Source organism: Pelodiscus sinensis, chromosome Z, assembly GCF_052426305.1.
Source record: "Pelodiscus sinensis isolate ZL-2025 chromosome Z, ASM5242630v1, whole genome shotgun sequence".
Classification (NCBI taxonomy): domain Eukaryota; kingdom Metazoa; phylum Chordata; order Testudines; family Trionychidae; genus Pelodiscus; species Pelodiscus sinensis.
This window is the reverse complement of record NC_143085.1, coordinates 28,940,339-28,957,944: the sequence shown is the minus strand read 5'-3', so window position 1 is coordinate 28,957,944 and position 17,606 is coordinate 28,940,339. Positions and strand designations below refer to the sequence as shown.

The 17,606-nt window shown below is 39.9% G+C and overlaps 1 protein-coding gene across 3 annotated transcripts; it reads left to right on the top strand.

The window, feature by feature from the left end:
- The first annotated feature begins 994 nt into the window (after window positions 1-994).
- On the top strand, window positions 995-17,539 carry DDX55 (DEAD-box helicase 55). 3 transcript variants are annotated; one of them, XM_075898526.2, is made up of 14 exons: window positions 998-1,808; window positions 2,601-2,651; window positions 2,741-2,827; window positions 3,965-4,056; window positions 4,142-4,204; window positions 5,559-5,708; window positions 6,499-6,688; window positions 8,296-8,378; window positions 9,060-9,191; window positions 10,169-10,261; window positions 10,968-11,082; window positions 11,657-11,825; window positions 12,891-13,183; window positions 16,898-17,539. In XM_075898526.2, the coding sequence occupies exons 1-14, from the start codon at window positions 1,701-1,703 to the stop codon at window positions 17,057-17,059; spliced, it is 1,788 nt and encodes a 595-aa protein (XP_075754641.1). In that variant the 5' UTR covers window positions 998-1,700; the 3' UTR covers window positions 17,060-17,539. The 3 variants fall into 3 exon arrangements, with proteins under 3 accessions (XP_075754642.1, XP_075754641.1, XP_006119738.1); XM_006119676.5 differs by lacking the exon at window positions 998-1,808 and adding an exon at window positions 1,834-2,344; XM_075898527.2 differs by lacking the exon at window positions 2,601-2,651 and having other exon boundaries at window positions 995-1,808.
- Window positions 17,540-17,606: the final 67 nt, after the last annotated feature.

Genomic DNA, 17,606 nt, shown 5'->3' with positions numbered 1-17,606 from the left:
AGGTGAAACCCTCTGGATTGCCTGTAAAACAGTATCGACACAGGTGCCTCAAGCACTTAACAGGCCTTCCAAGCAGCAATAAAATATCTATCAATCTTCTAGCTTCTGTGCAATTATGTTGCTCACTAGTGGTTTCTGATTAATCTGCTCAACACAGTGACATGAGACAAGCAAATGTCTGAATCCTATAATCAAGATCTCAATTTTGCTGTGTATATCCAGGAAGTATTCACTTAACTAGCGCTGTTGCTTACATACCATTTTGTCAATCTGTCCCCCATTGAGTAGCAATTGGGTATAATTGGCTCTTGGTTCATAATAAATATGAGCTAGTGTATATTAGAATCTTACAGATCAGGCATTTTATAGAGTATGATGTGGAATATTCAAATCTTATCACTTTAAAATGTAATCTCAATGTGTTCAGTAACACCTCAAATTTGATGCTATGCCTTAAATGTCTTAAGTTATCCATTGAATATACTGCTTCCTTTACAGCCTCAGTAGGAATAAACTGTAGGAAAAACTTAAGAACACAGAATACTTTAATACTATATCTACACCGACTGTCCTCAAACTTGTTACTCAGAAGTACACTAGGTAAAGATAGCCAGATAACAGTAAATACATAGGCTAAAAGGGCACTTGTACAGACAGTCCCCGGGTTACGTACAAGATAGGGACTGTAGGTTTGTTCTTAAGTTGGATTTGTATGTAAGTCAGAACTGTTACATATTGTATCCCAGGTGTCCCCGATTCAACTGCTGCTGAAACTGACCAGCGGCTGACTACAGGAAGCCCGAGGCAGAGCTGCTTTGCCCTGGGCTTCCTGGAATCAGCCGCTGATCAGTTTCAGCAGCAGCTGACTTGGGGACACCTGGGGTAGAGCAGCTGGGGTGCTGCCAGGTTGGTTCCTATCACTGTGAGGTTAAGGCAGTGAGGGGCTGAGTGAGCTGCAAGTGGGCCTCTCCTTCATCTTAGTGGGCCACAAGATTTGGTAACCAATACAGTCCTGGGATAAGGCAGTTTTGCTAGTTGCACTTATGTACACATAGAATTATCAGGGTATGCTGATTGAACCATAGCAGCACTTTGATTAGCTGTAGAGGGTGTGCTCAGCTTTTATAGTCAATATTGTGTGTGATCAGCATGCACCTTTACATGCCCTTGGGTTAAGTTGTGTCACTTTTGTAATACCAATAAGAAAAACCCCCTGCATGTTGGAAAACGCGAAGTGTGGTAACCCTTGTGTGTGGGCAATGGAAAACAAAAGGTCTTGCAAAGCACACACAAAATCCCAATGAGCTGCATGCGACCCTTGGGCCACAGGCTGACCACCACTGGATCAGGGGGTGGAAAATTCAGCATTTTAATCTCTGCTAATCTTGTGTGATGTGAAAGGCACTAGGGCAACAAGTGACCTAAAATCGCCTCTGAGGCAGGAACTTAGCAGATGCTCAGGCATTTAGCTAGTGGAATGTGAAATACAAGCCTGTAGAGTTTGGCTTGGTGCAGAAGCAGCCCCTTGACCAGTTCTTTTTTCCACGCGACACCGGCAGCCGTGCTGTAGCAGCACCTTGCTGCAACGCGGAACGCATCTGCGCCGGGCCTCTGTTTTCCCACGGACTCAGTGACGAAGGGACCAACCAGGCTGCGGGGAGCCTGAGCGCACGGACGGTATCGCTGGCAGCCTGTTCAAGATGGAGACCGTAACCGAGGGGAGCTGGGAGTCTCTGCCCGCCACGCTCAGCCCGGGCGTCCTGCAGACCTTGCGGGAGCTGGGCTTCCCCTGCATGACTCCTGTGCAGGTGGGGTGTTTGGGGGGGAGCAGCTCCGCCGGCGGGGCCATGACTGGGGCGGGGCGGCGGGAAATCTGTGGTGCGGTCTGTGCTCGTTATGGGGCGCGCTGCCCCCCAGCCTGAGCGGGCTGTCAAGCCTCTGCAGTACCGTGCGGGGAAGAACTCGGCCTATGCCCCCGACTTAGCCGGCTGCCTCCCGCGGCATTCCTGAAAACCGTTAAACGTCTCACTGGGGGAGGGGTTGTAGCGACCTCCTCGCGCTTGGTGCCTGCGGGGCCATTTAACGGGCTTGGCCCCGCCCCCACAGCTGTGGAGGCTCCTGCCTGTCCCGCTGGTCAGTACAGAGGGGAGCCATCAGTCACGTGCACGCTGCGGTCTTCTCGCTGCTTTTCGATGGTGGCGGTGGAAGGCCGCGTTGGTGCAGTTTGTAGTGCAGGGGGGATGGCAAGTCCCAAAGGATGATGCCCCATTGAGTAACGAGTAGCGCCTGAGAAGGGAATAGGTGCTAGTGTGCGATGCTGTAGTGAGGTGATTTGAAATGACAGGTTGGTTCAAGTCTCCTCCTTTTAAGGATGGGCTGGTGCTTAGAAAGAGTCCTAGGTTTGTTAGTCCTGGCTCATGCATGTGTGACCTAGAGCAATCACTTAACTTCTCTGGTATTTTCCCTGCTGTAAAATGGGATTGAGGACACTTATGTGCTTTTGTAAAGCACTTCTAGAGCTTTGGGTGAATTTGAAGTACATAAGATGTGTTTAATAAAACAGTGAGGATATAATTGTGGAATATTTCTCTTTCCTTTAGTCAGCAACCATACCTTTGTTTATGAGCAATAAAGATGTTGCTGCAGAAGCAGTGAGTATTGTGTTTATTGTATTAGCTGTTTTTTTTTCTTATAAGTATTTGGACTCATGAAGAAACTAACTTTGCTTCAACTTTCACAGGTAACAGGCAGTGGCAAAACATTAGCTTTTGTAATTCCCATACTAGAAATTCTTCTCAGGCGGGAAGAAAAGTTAAAGAAAATGCAGGTAAGAATGAATTGAGGGATTTGAATATATTAATATATAGGTGTAACTGAAGACGTTTATAGGAGTACTTAAGAGTCAAGTTACACATGTAATTAAAGGTTTGACAGAGTGGGCCTTTACTACAGATTGTACCTCTATACATTGAGACTCTCTGGTTTGGCAAAATCCATGATTCATGGATCATGTTCCCAGATCAGTGTCCCTGTGTGCTGTAGGGAGTGAGGGGCCTGGGAGCCAGGCACGAGGTGAGAGGTAGGGGAACTTGGCTTGTGGCTCAGATGAGCTGCATGGGGAGTAGTGGTGGGAGCTAGCAAGCTGGGCTAGCATCTCAGGTGGGTGAGATGGGCTAAGAAGGCTGGTGTGTGGCCCAGCTGAGATGTATGGGAGGAGAGGGTGGGAAGGCCAGCAGGTAACTCAGCTGAGCTGCTGGGGGAGCTAGGAAACTCTGTGCGGTAGGAGGTAGGGCCAGCAGCAGGGGGGCCAGCAATGACCTCCCTTGATTGGCAAAACCCTTCATTTGGGAATAGTCAGTTCACATGGGTGCTAGACCAGGGAGTCCAACCTGTGCATTCACAAGCAGGAATTAATTGAAAAAAAATTGTAAAATACTTTGTTGCTTTTTAAACACCTGTTTAAATGTTCTTCCAAATAGTTTGTGAAATTGATTAGTAATAAAAAGCAATAAAGAAGTACAAATTGTTTACCAAAACCAAAAGATGTTTGTATACTGTTACAGAGCAAGATATCCTAAAATATAAAAAAGTATAACGAACTCAAGGAAATACGACATTTAATGTTTTATTGTAATGTCTTTTGTTTCTGAAGAAATTTGAATTCACTCCAGTGCTACTTGTTGCTAAAAATCTTCATATTGCCTTTAGTTTTTGTGCATCTAATTTTTAAAAAAGGCATATCAAAATGTGTTGTTTTTACAGTACAATCTGTTGTATAATGCTTTGCAATTTATCATAATTTATTATGTAACAGTTATACCGGATCACTTTATTTCTTAGCAAAAATGGTGTTTGATGCACATGGAAACCTTTAGCGTCATAATTTCATTTACTCACAGCAAATAGCTAATATCTTTTGGGCATTTGTTTATTTTAGTCTTTTCCTTTTTATTCCAATGAGCAGGTTGGAGCCATAGTCATCACACCCACGAGAGAGTTAGCTGTTCAAATCAATGAAGTGCTATCATATTTTACAAAACAGTTTCCCCAGTTTAGGTAGGTATATTTAGGTTTGTAATGAAAACAAGCTTTCCAGTGGGGTTTGTTAGCAAATTTTTGAGTAATATATTTTTTGTTTTAGCCAGATTCTTTTGATTGGTGGTAGAAATCCAATAGAAGATATTGAAAAGTTCAAAGAACAGGGGTGAGTTGACTGACAATTAATGTATTTCCATTCTTGTGTCTCAGGGCAGAAATGAGGTATAATCCCTGCCCTGATCAGTGTACAAATTAGGCTGCCGATCCTGCATGTGACTAAGGATATATTTAATACTTTGCCTTCTATATATTCATTTTTGTATGCTTATGTTTGTCTTCTGAACTAAACATGGCATAATGAAGATCTAACAAAACTGTAGGAAGAGATCAAATGTAAAATCTGTGCAAGGGCTAGTATGTAGCATAAAATATTTATGCTATATCTTATTTAGTGTATAATGTCACAGAAGGGGTAAATGCTAAAGATAATCTTAAATAAATGGCCTTGTGATTCAGCTCTGGAAGGGTGGGGTTGAAAAAAGTATGTAGATGAATGATCTTTGGGAAAAATACTCTGAGACCTTGTCTTGGTCCAGCACCTTATGCTGTTTATTTACAAATAGATTCTTATCACCTTCATCACACATACTGCTCCCTATAACAAGTGGGGAGAGCAATCTCTGCCTACTTTCCCCTTTGTATTTCCTTTCCTTCCTGTGTCTATTTTGGTTAATGGCATAATTAGCTATGCCCAGAAATTAGGGGCACACCCTTGCTTAGTCAGCTCCTTTCTGTTTTCCTTGATTGGAACCTCAGAGTGCTGACTTAGCCTTTCTTGCCTGGCCCTCTGTCTGAGGCCTGAATTGGGACTACTAAAGTATATATACTTAAGTAAATTTAATACAAAAAAATTAAAACTACTTTCTGTGGTGATACTTATGTGGAGATTCCAAAATAAAGTGACATACACTTTTTGCATGGCAGTACCTAGAATGCTTTTCAGTTTTGTTGTTTTATAGCTATATGAGTTCTAGGATCAGTATAAGTAGTTGGGGAGCTGCTAGGTGCACAAGATATCTATTTTTATGGTTTTGTTCTTTCATCCTTCAGCATTATATCTGAGAACTTTGCGTTAATAAGACTAGGAATGTTAAATGGTTAACTAGCCCTTGCTGATGAACTCTGTCAGCTGCTAGCTGTGATGGGTAGGAGCAATTCCAGTCGCGGAGGCACTGGGTGGCAGGGCTGGGTTAGGGGTGGGGCAGCAGGCAGTAAATTAAAATTGTTGACTGGATAAGTGCTAGCATTTATCCATTTTTAACATTCCTAAATAGGACAGACAATGCCAAAATCTTTAGTGGACAGAGCTCTTTTCCACAGTCAGACATACATAGGTCAGCCTCGAAGATTCCAGACTGCCACTGAGTGTGGATTTGCTGTACAATGAGTTTCTGGTGTGTTTTTGACATCCAAATACAATTAAAATATAACTTAAGCTGTATAATTTCTATCCCTGACAGAGGGAACATCATTATAGCCACACCAGGCCGTTTGGAGGATATGTTCCGAAGAAAAGCAGATGGGCTGGATTTAGCAAGTTGTGTGAAATCACTTGATGTGCTGGTATTGGATGAAGCAGACAGACTTCTAGATATGGGATTCGAAGCAAGGTATTTTTAAATATAATTCTAGTAGTACTTGCTGTTCCTATAATGTTATCAATCTAAAGCTGTAGGAACATTTTACAACCATTAATGTAATCAAGATGTTTATTATTCCTTTGCTACTAATGAAGAACTGAGTCAGAGAAAGGTGACATTACCTGTATAAGGTTATCCATGAGACTACAATTTAGGAGTCCCAGATCCTAATTTTTCTATCTAGGTGTTTATGATATCCATCAAGCTGCTATATAAGAACTTCACAAACAATGATTATCCCTGTTTTTGCTGATGGGTAGCTGAGGCATAAAGAAATGTAAAGGCCTTGTCTACATTAAGAAAATTTGCAAGGTTTAAGTGACTTGCTGAGTTGGGAGTTAAACTCAATTCTCCTGTGTCTCAGTCAAGTAATTTAACCACAAGAGCTTTCTGATTATATTAGTACACAATGCCTCTTTTTTAAACTTTACAGATAATGGGGGAAAATGCATGTGAAGCTTATTTTTCTCTTCAAGGATTGGAGGAAAAAGAAGAGCCAAGGAAAGGGGACAGCATAACAGATCTAAAAATCAAAAGCATAGTTATTCATAGACCTGGTGCATTCAAATAAATCCCAAGGATCTCAGATGCAAACAGACATGGGGTATAATCAGTCAGGCAAACACAGGATTGTTAGGGCAACAGCTAGCATTGTGCACAGCACCATTTTGTACAATCCATTCTGTTTAAAGACTGATAATAAAACTTCAATTTTTGGAAATCTTGAGCCATTTTCTTTTAATATTGTGTTTATTTGCAGTTTAAATACCATTCTGGACTTTTTGCCCAAGCAGAGACGAACAGGCCTGTTTTCAGCAACTCAGACTCAAGAAGTAGAGAACCTGGTGAGAGCAGGTCTCCGTAATCCTGTTCGCATTTCAGTGAAAGAGAAGGGAGTAGCAGCAAGTAGTACTCAGAAAACACCTACGCGGCTTGAAAATTACTACATGGTGAGGCTCGTTTCCTTTTAAATATAATGATGAATTCAAAATGTTGCCATCTAGTGCTTTGTAGTTTGACAGTCACATTGCCTTCAGAAAGAGCACAAAGGAGAATTTTCTAAGACTGCAGCAAAAACAGTTAGCAGCCTTATTGCAGTAAACAAAGATTGAAATAGGAACTTCCCTTAGAAATATTCATGATGCTAAATCAGCTCCAAAAGGAAGCCTAAGGCCATTCAAATTCCTCTGAAGCGGTATTGTCAAGTAGGTTGTGTTGGAAACACTGTCGGGATCGCTGGCCTGAATTCCTTGCTTTGTCACTGATTCGCTTTCCATAACCTTGGGGAATTTACTTAACTTTTCTGGGCCTCATTTTTCCCTGTTTTTGAAATTGGAATAATACCGAGATGGGTAATAATTTTTAATGGGCCACTCCAAGTTTTGGTAAGTGGTCAAGGGCCGCACTTCTGTGGAGGGGGCATGGGATCTGTGACAGTGGTTGCGGTGTAAAAGGCAGCTTGGGATAGAAGACTAGGATGCAGGAGGGAGTGTGGGGTCTGAGAGGGAGTTTGGGTGAAGGAAGGGGTTATAATCTGGGGCAAGGGCTTCGGTTCCAGGGTCCAGCAGAGGTTATGGGTGCAGGAGAGGATTCTGGCCTGTGGGAGGGATGTAGGAGGGGGCGCAGAGTCTGGGAGGGAGTTGTGATTTGGGAGAAGGGGGGGGAAAGGGGATGGTAGAGTGTTGGGTAATGACGTGGGGCAGGGGAATGGAGTCTGGGATCTGGGAGGGAATTGTAACCAGGAGAAGGGATACAGAGGGTTTGGGTGGTAGCCTGGCACAGGTATTTGTGGAGAGAGAGGGGGTGGGTTGCCAGAGGCAGATTCTGGCTGGGAGATGCTTACCTAGGTGGCTCCCAGCAGCTCTGCAGATTCCCTGCCTGTGGGCTGCTCCACTGGCTCTGCTCCCGCACAGAGAGGGAGGTGGGAATGAGGAGGATTCATTCACTGCTCCTGCTGTCAGCAAAATTTCTCAGCTCCTATTGACAGGAAACTGGCCAATGGGAGCTTGGAGATTTTGCTAGGGGCTGGGAACAGCACACAAAGCTTGCAGAGCAATTAGCAGCTTGTTCTTTAAAGCGACTGCTCCGCGGTATAGTAAGAGTACTGGTGAGATGGCTGCAGGCTGGATCCAACAGCTTGATGGGTTGGATCTGGCCCACTAGCTGCCTCTTGTCCATTTCTGGGATAATATGTAAGGCTCCCCAACCACTGAGGTCATTGTGTATTTACTCTGAGAGAAAATAATTTCATCCAAGATCTGTAAGTAGGTCAATAGTTCAGCTTCAAAAATCTCTAATAACAAGAAACTTTAAAGTTGAATTCCATCGTTAATGTTTAGTTTTAATTAACTTCAGTAAGCACCATTCTACATAAAGAACAGTGTTCACACACTGATGCAGCATGTAGAATATATCTCAGCAAGCATTAAATTGAGTTGCTTGTATAAAACGTTTCCTAATATTAGTGCATGAATGAGCCACAGTGGCTTTATACTGAAGTGAATGGAAAAAAATAAGCAAATCAGTTTTATTTTCTGTATATTTTGATGTTGTGCAGATATGCAAATCAGATGAAAAATTTAATCAGTTGGTGCATTTTCTTCGACAACACAAGCAGGAGAAACATCTGATCTTTTTCAGGTAATTCATCTGGGCTTGTTTGTGAAAACAGTGATATGATCATTTGTGTGCTCGGCACTGCTTGAGACATATAGGAGCACATTAGCCACTTCCTTTGTGCAGTACAATGCACACAAATTGCAGGGATGGTTGCTTCCCACTAAAATTTTCTTCTTCTTCATCATAATATAACAAAGTCAAAGACAATTTGAACTTTTAGGGATTATTATTATTTGAGATTATTTCTTAACCACAATAATGTATTATCATCTACTGTACATTAGTCATTAAAACAATGCTTATACATTTAGTAATAAAAATAGACAACTGATATAGCACCTTTCTTTTTGAAGCTCCTTGACCCCTTTGCTCCAGAAAAGCTATGTTATATTTTTGGTGAATGCGAAATTAATTTTTGGTAAGCAAGAATCTGACCTTTAATGGACAGGCAATGTATAGTAAATAAAGCAATATCAATGCTTGTAAAATGGGGTGGAAAATAGCTGGTGATGATATTAAACACTGCTTGATAAATCAGAACAGGAAGTGATTGGAAAAATATTTTGACATGTCAGGGGGTATTGAGTGAGACAAGATAGCACCTGTCACCAGTGCTAAATCCACATGCATTTGTATAATTTAAAATACATCTTACAAACAAAAGTTGATGCTGACTTTTTGTGGTTTTCATTGTCTTCTCAGTACCTGTGCCTGTGTGGAATATTATGGGAAAGCATTGGAATGTTTAGTTAAAAATGTGAAAATAATGTGCATTCATGGGAAAATGAAACACAAACGTAACAAGATTTTTACCGAGTTTCGGCAACTCCCAAGGTAGGAGTGTTTGAATAGATTACTCCAGTCAAAATGTTAATGCTAAGAAATGTAAAATATCATCTTTCAACATCTAGAAGTTCACACCACATGAGCATAGAAATATAGCTTTCCTATAGAAGTGTAGGCTACCAGCCAGGCTACTGAAGCAGCTGGGATAATGTGGATGATATAAATCACACCCACTTTTAAGCATGTATAGATTGGTATACTCAATGAGAGGAAAAAATAGATTAATTGCTAAAACAATAACAAAAACTGCTCTTGGGTAACATTCCCATTTGAAAAAGAAGCAATGGTGAACATTCATTTCTGATAAAAGGAATTGAAACCTTTATTAGTATACAAACAAAAGAATGTGGGTTTACACCTTGCAAAATGCTTTTTCATTTCTATTCAAGTTATCTTTTTTCAGTTTTGCAGTATGAGCTATCATCACTGCCCAGCAATATTTGTCTCATTAGAAAAAGACTGGAATTCTTGCCCTGTTATGTTCTTTTTATTTCAATTTATGTATTAGGACTTCAGTTTTAGCTTTCTGTGTGAAAATGAATCATTCCCCCAGTCACCTATTGAAGTCTTTTTTTAAAGGTAGTTTAAAAAAACTGCAAGTTTGGTCACTTGATCTTTCTTTAATATATAGTATTTAGAAGCAGGGGACATTATTTAAATATGGAACTTGTAAAGGGAAGAGTTGATTATCCAGCTTAAATTTGCGTTGTTCACAATAAAATACATTGCTTCTCCTAAATATTTAGTAGAATTTTCATCCAAGGTAAACTTTAACTTGCCTATAATGTCTTCTATAATTTTGATATTAATGTTTTTGAAAAACTTAAGGCCAAATATTCTGCTCTGACATGCACCTTCATTGGAGATGCATGATGTATAAATCAGAGCAGAAGTTGGGAGCTGTTGGTTGGCACTTCTCAAATTACTATTTGATCAGAATTTTGCATTTTCTTTCAATTTTCTAGTGGTATTTTAGTTTGCACAGATGTGATGGCCCGTGGCATAGACATTCCAGAAGTAAACTGGGTTTTACAGTATGATCCACCTAGCAGTGCAAGGTACAACTTTAATTCTTATGAACTTTAATTCCACTACTGTTTATGTAAATGTACTATTTAAGTGTAGAATGATCTTAGTACTGTACAAAACGCACTGGAGGATCTATTCGCTGCTAAAGACTTAATCTGGATTGACAAAACAATGTAGCTGTACCACATGCCGAACGGAAGATTGAAATAGTGCAGTTTTTGTTAAGTCTGACATGTAACAGCACTATAGCATTTATAGGTGACATGGCTTAACATTAATAAAATGGTAGTGGCCATTTACATGTGTATGAAAGAGATTTCCTATCATAAGGATGGCAGAATTGGAGTACGAAAGGGGTGGTAAGGCAGGTATGGAAGAAGTAAATGAGAGCAGGGATGTAGGCAGGGGCAGAGCTGTTCACGGAATGCTATAAAAGGGTGAAAAATAAAGCTAATTAAAGTAACTATTTCCCTATCTTGTCACCACCAGTGTCATAATTTTATCATAACACACACATTTGACAAATTTCCTTTTTACATGAACATTTAAGTACAAGCACATGCTGCTTACAGGGTATTCAGGTAACTCCTGTTGTTACTCACCTCCATCAAGAGTACAGTACCACTAGATCTGCTGTTCCATAAGACTTGGCATACCACTCATTGTCTTGTATTATTTTAAAAACAAACTGAGTAGCTCAACTTATTAAAACAACTGTCTATTGTTTTTTTTTAGTGCCTTTGTACATCGCTGTGGTCGAACAGCTCGAATTGGCCATTTAGGTAGTGCCCTTGTATTTTTGCTTCCTATGGAAGAATCATATGTTAATTTTCTCTCAATAAACCAAAAGGTGAGTTATCTTTTATTTCCTAACAGTAGAAGAGTTACACTGAAAACTACCTTGAGACCTAAAACAAGGGTTATTGCAAAGCGGAATTCATACATTTTAAAACAGATGGATGAGAGATTTTAACCCAGTTGAGTAACAGAAAACAGGTGGAAGCTACTTGTTATATAAACTAATTAATCTCCCTCTTAATGCAAGATTGTTTCTTGCATTGTGTAATTATCGACTTAATATATAACAAAATCTGTATGCCTTTGTAGTGACATTCTTCTCATTTTGGGTCTCAAAGTAAATTAATGGTCTTAATTCTACCAGATTAGCAGTAGGACAGTTGCAGTGAAGTCTAGTAATTAGACTTGAGTGAGGATTTATGCATCATGTTGCCTATTCTTTTAGAATTTAACCTTGATTAGGCCACTTAACTTTCCCTCTGTTTATCAGTTTAAAAAAATGAGGTAGATAAAATCTTCCATGTATTAAGGCTTAATTGTTATTAAAGTATGTGTTTGAAGTTTCAAGATGGATTTTAAACTATTACATTTAGCTCCTGCTTATGTTTTCTTTTTTTCTGGTTAAGTGTCCCATGCAGGAAATGAAACCACTGAAAAATGTGGTAGATGTTCTTCCTAAACTGAAGTCTATGGCTCTGTCTGACAGAGCCATGTTTGAGAAAGGGATGAAAGCATTTGTATCTTGTGTGCAGGCTTATGCCAAACATGAGTGCAATCTTATCTTCCGAATAAAAGGTAATCTAAGCAGCAGGTGCTACTTTTACTTTTCTTCAAAAACTATATTCAGTTTGGCAAAACTTACATGTTGTTGCATAAGCATTATTGGCTCATCCTTCTGCCAAGTTTCCATGCACACAATTACTTTCTGTTAAATGCTTATATTAAAGTGCTATGTAAATATGAATTAATTACTCCTCAAGTTCTGTCAAAAGAAGGTGTTTTACAGTAGGATACACTGAAGCACAGAGTTCAAGTGATTTGGTCAAAGCCATAGAGGGGAACCAAAGTCAAAACTGCAGATAAAAACCCAGCCCAGGCCCTTCTGACAAGGCAAAAATGCAAATTTTAGAAACACAGACAACACAAAAATGCAGTGTGCAGAAATCCTTCTCTGAGTTAATGAAAAAAGTAAAAGATTTGCATGATGTACAAGATGGTTTTCCGGTTTCACAAGAATTTTTGAGATTTTGAATCTTTTTCCTGCACTGAAACTTTTCATTCCATTTAGCTTATTTTTATGAACCAATAAGTTGAATTTTTTTGATTGGTTCAATCAAAATGTTTCTAATCATTTAATTTTTAACCTTTATTTTACTTTTTCAAATTAAAATTGGACAAGACTTGTTAAACTTTGCAGTGGAAAATTGTGACAGCTTCTTCAAAATTTATTCACTACAGATATTTTAAATTAGGGCCAGTTTCCACAAATCTCTCATCTTGTAAAGAAGTTTTCATTTAGACAAATTGACATTTCTTGATTGACCAACAAAATGTTTTATTCAATTTCCCACTGACAGGCATAGATCTCCAGGAGCTGCTGAATAGAGAAGCAATTAATTATCAGGCCGCAAACAGTGTTCTAGGGAAAGAAGGGGCGCTTTACATACATAAACTCTGTGTTTAACCCTATACAAATATTAAGATATATAACCCCTCCTTCACAACCCAACATATAATGTACCCCCCAATCCAGCAAAGTACTTAAACACAAATAGTGGCATTACTCATGTATTTAAGGTTGTTGGTGGATTAATTTATCACTTTGTTACAATGCTAACATCTTAATCCTTATTTTAACAGATCTGGATTTTGCTAGTCTTGCTCGAGGTTTTGCACTGCTGAGGATGCCAAAGATGCCTGAACTAAAAGGAAAGTGTTTTCCAGACTTTGCTCCTATCAGTATTGACACAGACTCTATTCCTTTTAAAGATAAAAATAGAGAAAAACAAAGGCAAAAACTGTTAGAGCAAAAAAGAAAGGAAAGACTTGAAAATGAAGGGAAAAGAAAATTTATAAGGAATAAAGCCTGGTCAAAGCAGAAAGCCAAAAAAGAGAAGAAGAAGCAAATTACTATGAAAAGGAGAAGAGAGGAGGTAAACTGAGTTCCTCAAACTCACATGTGACTGCTTCAATTTAGTTCCAGCCATGTTAGCATGTAACACTCCTGAAAGGCAACAGGGCATAAGGACTTCAGGGCATGTCTTCACTACCTCCTGGACTGACAGGAAACAATAAATTAAGCAGGGAGGGAGTTGATTTATTGTGTATATAATAGGGATATGAACGATTAGTCGACTATCCAATAAGGAAATGCTTATGCTAGTCGACTAAGTCCCGCTCCTTCTGGGAGCAGGCACCTAGCCAACACAGGCTGCCCCAGGGTTGGACCAGGATCCTGCATTAGGAAGGCAGGATAAAGGACCTACTGAAGGTAAGGAGGTGGTCTGGGTTCTGCAGTGTCATAGAGGATAGGGGGTTTGCCTGGGGAGCACAGGTTAGTGGGTTCAAGGCCCAACCCTCCCTACCCACACCAGGAGTGCCCAGACAGCCACTGGCTGCCCTTCCATCAGAGGCAGCAAGGCAGGAGAAGAGCAGGGGTGCTTCATAATGGCAGTGCCACATGGAGCCCAAGGTCTGCTGCCCTAAAACACCAGCTTGGGGCCAGCTGGCACTCTCCAGCTGGTCCTGGGCTTCACATGGCATTTCAAAGCAGCAGCACCTACATGGAGCCCAGGGTCAGCTGGGGACTTGAAGACCCGAGCTGACCTCAGGCTCCATGCAATGCTGCTGCCTTGAAACACTGCAGAGAGCACAGAGCTAGCAGAGGGCTGCTTGAGTCCCCTGCAGTGCCCCCACCTTGGAAGTGTAGAAACAGTCTTGGGGATGTTGCTACACCTCAAAGGCAGAGATGCCCTTATCAACTAACAACTTAAGTTAGCACATTAATTGAAATTTTACATCCCTAGTATATAATAGATGCAATAAATCAACTGCTGAGGGTTCTCCTGTAGACTCAGGTACTCTACCAAATGAGGAGAATAAGAGGCATCAATAGGAGAGCATCAGTAGAGTTGACAGGTGAAGATACTGCAGTAAACAGACCCAAGTATATCATGTTCAGCTAAGTTATTTACATAGCTGAAGCTGCATAATTTAGGTTGACAGCCCGCAGTAGTGTAGACAAGGCCAGAGAATTATCTTTCCACACTGATTGCCTGCTACCCTAAAGGCAGCACTTCATGAATTCAAAAGCAAGTTCCACCCAGGCCACTCCTTAGAGCTGTAAACAGTCTGAAATGAAGGGAGCTGTAGTGTGAATTTCTTGCATTCTCAAAAGAGTGCCTAAGAAAATATGTGATCAATCTTCTATAGAGAAGGATGAGGTTCTGGTCCTTGCCTGACTTCTGTCAGCATATTCCTGTTTGAAGCCTCCAATAGAAATATGGTAAGATAAGCCTCCACAGCTTTCACAGGCTGAGCTTTCTAGGTATAGTCCAAAATGAGCAATATGTAGGAAAAACATTGATTCACATCTTCCTAGACAACTTCCCCTGGAGCAAGATGTGAAACTGCTCACTCATGGCAGTTGGTCAAACTCTCTATATTCCCTGCAAGTGTAATGTTTTTTTTTTTTTTAGCAAAGTTCTTAAAATCTGTAATCTTGCCCTTAATCTTATTTGGGATTTCCTTTAATATGGTAACAGTTGAACGAACAGGAAAAATGAATGCCATGATTGGATTCCCTTGCATTAACATGAAAATATTTAATTGTTCCCCATTTCCTCTTCTGTTGCTAAAATATAAAAACATAAGAATGACCATACTGGGGCACACTAAACGTCCATCTAGTCCAGTATCCTGTTTGCTGACAGTGACCAATACCAGATGCTCCAGGGGGAGTAAATACTACAGGTAATCATCACGTGATCCCTCTCCTGTCATCCATTTCCAGACTGAGGCTAGGAACACCATTCCTACCCATTCTGGCTAATAGCCATTAATGGACCTAATCTCCATGAATAGTTCTCTTTTTTGAACCCTGTTGGAGTTCTAGTCTTCTCAACATCCTGTGGCAAGGAGTTCCACAGGCTGACTGTGCGCTGCGTGAAGAAAACATTTATTTTGTTCGTTTTTAAACCTGCTACCTATTAATTTCATTCGGTGACCTCTAGTTCTTATATTATGGGAACAAGTAAATAACTTTTCTTTCTTTAATTTTTCCATATCAGTCATGATTTTATAGACCTCTTTCATATCCCCCCTTAGTCTCCTCTTTTCTAAACTGAAAATTCCCAGTCTTTTTAATCTCTCTTCAGTTGGGGTATATGTCAAGCCCCTAATAATTTTGTTGCCCTTTCCTGACCTTTTCCAGTGCCAATACATCTTTTTTGAGATGAGGTGACCACATCTGTACACAGTATTCAAGATGTAGGCATATCATGTTTTTTCTCTGTCCCTTTTTATAAGCTTCCTAACATTCCTTGTTTGTTCTTTTGACTGCCGCTGTATACTGAAGGTATGTCTGCACTGCAAGGCTCTTTCAGGATAATCACATCCTGCGTCTCCACAAACTGCCTGTTGTTTTGAAATATTTTTTTAAATAATGGGCACACTCTATTGTCATCCTGGTAAACCTCTTTGCACGAGGGTAAGGGATGGCACAAAACAGTGCCTTATTTCAAAATTTGGTGCTCTCTAGATGTGCTTCATTTCAAAAAGCTATTTTGAAATATGATACGCAATTTGCACAGTGCAAATTGCGTAGCTTATTTCGAGTTTAGGGTGCTGTGTAGACACACCCTATGTGGATGTTTTTAGAGAACATAGTGAAATCATTCACAATAATTTCAAGATCTTGCTTGAGTAGTTCTAGCTAAATTAGTCCCCCTCATATTGTATCTATAATTTGGGATTATTTTTTCCAATGTGCATTACTTCACATTTATCAATATTAAATTTCATTTGCCATTTTATTGCCCAATTACTTAGTTTGAGATCTTTTTGATGCTCTTCACAGTCTGCTTTGATCTTAATTATCTTGAGCAGTTCAGTGTCGTCAGCAAATTTTGCCACCTCACTTTTCTCCAGATCATTTATAAATAAGTTTGATATGCGTGGTCCCAGGAAAGACCCGTGGGGGACACCACTAGTTACCTCTTTCCATTCTGAACACTTACCATTTATTCCTACCCTTTGTTTCCTGTCTTTTAACCAGTTCTCAATCCAAGAAAGGACCTTTCTTCTTATCCCATGACAGCTTATTTTACTTAAGAGCCTTTGGTGAGGGACTCTGTCAAAGGCTTTCTGGACATTTAAGTACACTATTTCCCCTGGATCCCCCTTTTTCCACGTTTGTTGACCCCTCTCAAAGAACTCCAGTAGTAAGGCATGATTTCCCTTTACAGAATCCATGTAGTCTTTTCCCCCAACAAATTATGTTTATATATGTGTCTGACAATTATATTCTTTACTGAAGTTTCAACTAATTTGCTCTGTACTGATGTTAGACTTACCAGTCTAATTACCAGCATCACCTGTAGAGCACTTTTTAAATATTGTCATCACGTTAGCTATCTTCCAGTCATTAGGTACATTTTTTAACTCTTATTGATATGTTATGTATTATCCTTCAGTATTGCTATATTAGGTTATCCAGGATATGTGCATAATGGATGACAGCAGCACAATTCATGTATTAAATCACCAGTGGGTTTTTTTTTTTAAAGGGCTACTTCTGAAGTGTTCTAATATATGGAACATAAGCATTTCAGTTCAAGAGTAAGTTTTACTGTTTCAACTGTCTGCAGGGCTCTAATATTGAAGATGAGGAAATGGAGGAGCTGCTGAATGACACTCGACTTTTGAAAAGGTTAAAAAAGGGTAAAATTAGCGAGGAAGAATTTGAGAAGAAACTGATGAGCAGTGAGAAAAAAATCAAGGCTGTGTCTAACTCAGAGTCAGAAGATTGACAGTCCTCCTCCAAGCATCTCTTTGAAGATGCCTCTCATGATAGCAAAGCTGTACTTTAACACCAAGCCATTTCATGCTGTGCTCTGCAGCCTGAGCTTTCATAAATTCTAAGTGTTTTCTACAAGAATCTCTGCAATCTCTACAGGGGATAAAAATAGCTGCACCTGTGAAGACACAACTACATCAGACTGTTGTTCCAAAACTGAATGCTTTGGGTAAGAAATGTAAAATTTGGTTATTAGGTGCCTCCTGGACACACTCTCTGTTCAAATGTATACATAACATATCTGCGATTATTAAGTAATTTTAAACTTGTTTAAAAGTCTGTTGTATGAGTGAGGCAGTTTAGGTGTTTTTATTTTACATGCTCAAAATGCTGCACCCCTAAGGACATTTATTTTAGGTCTTCATATTCTGCAGTGACTTACACTTCTGTTTGAAAATTAGTCAATTGATATATAATAAATGAATTCAAAATCTTCTGCTTTGTTGTAACAATCAGGAGGCTGCTGATAATGAGGTTAATCTTTATACAGTTTCCTTTGT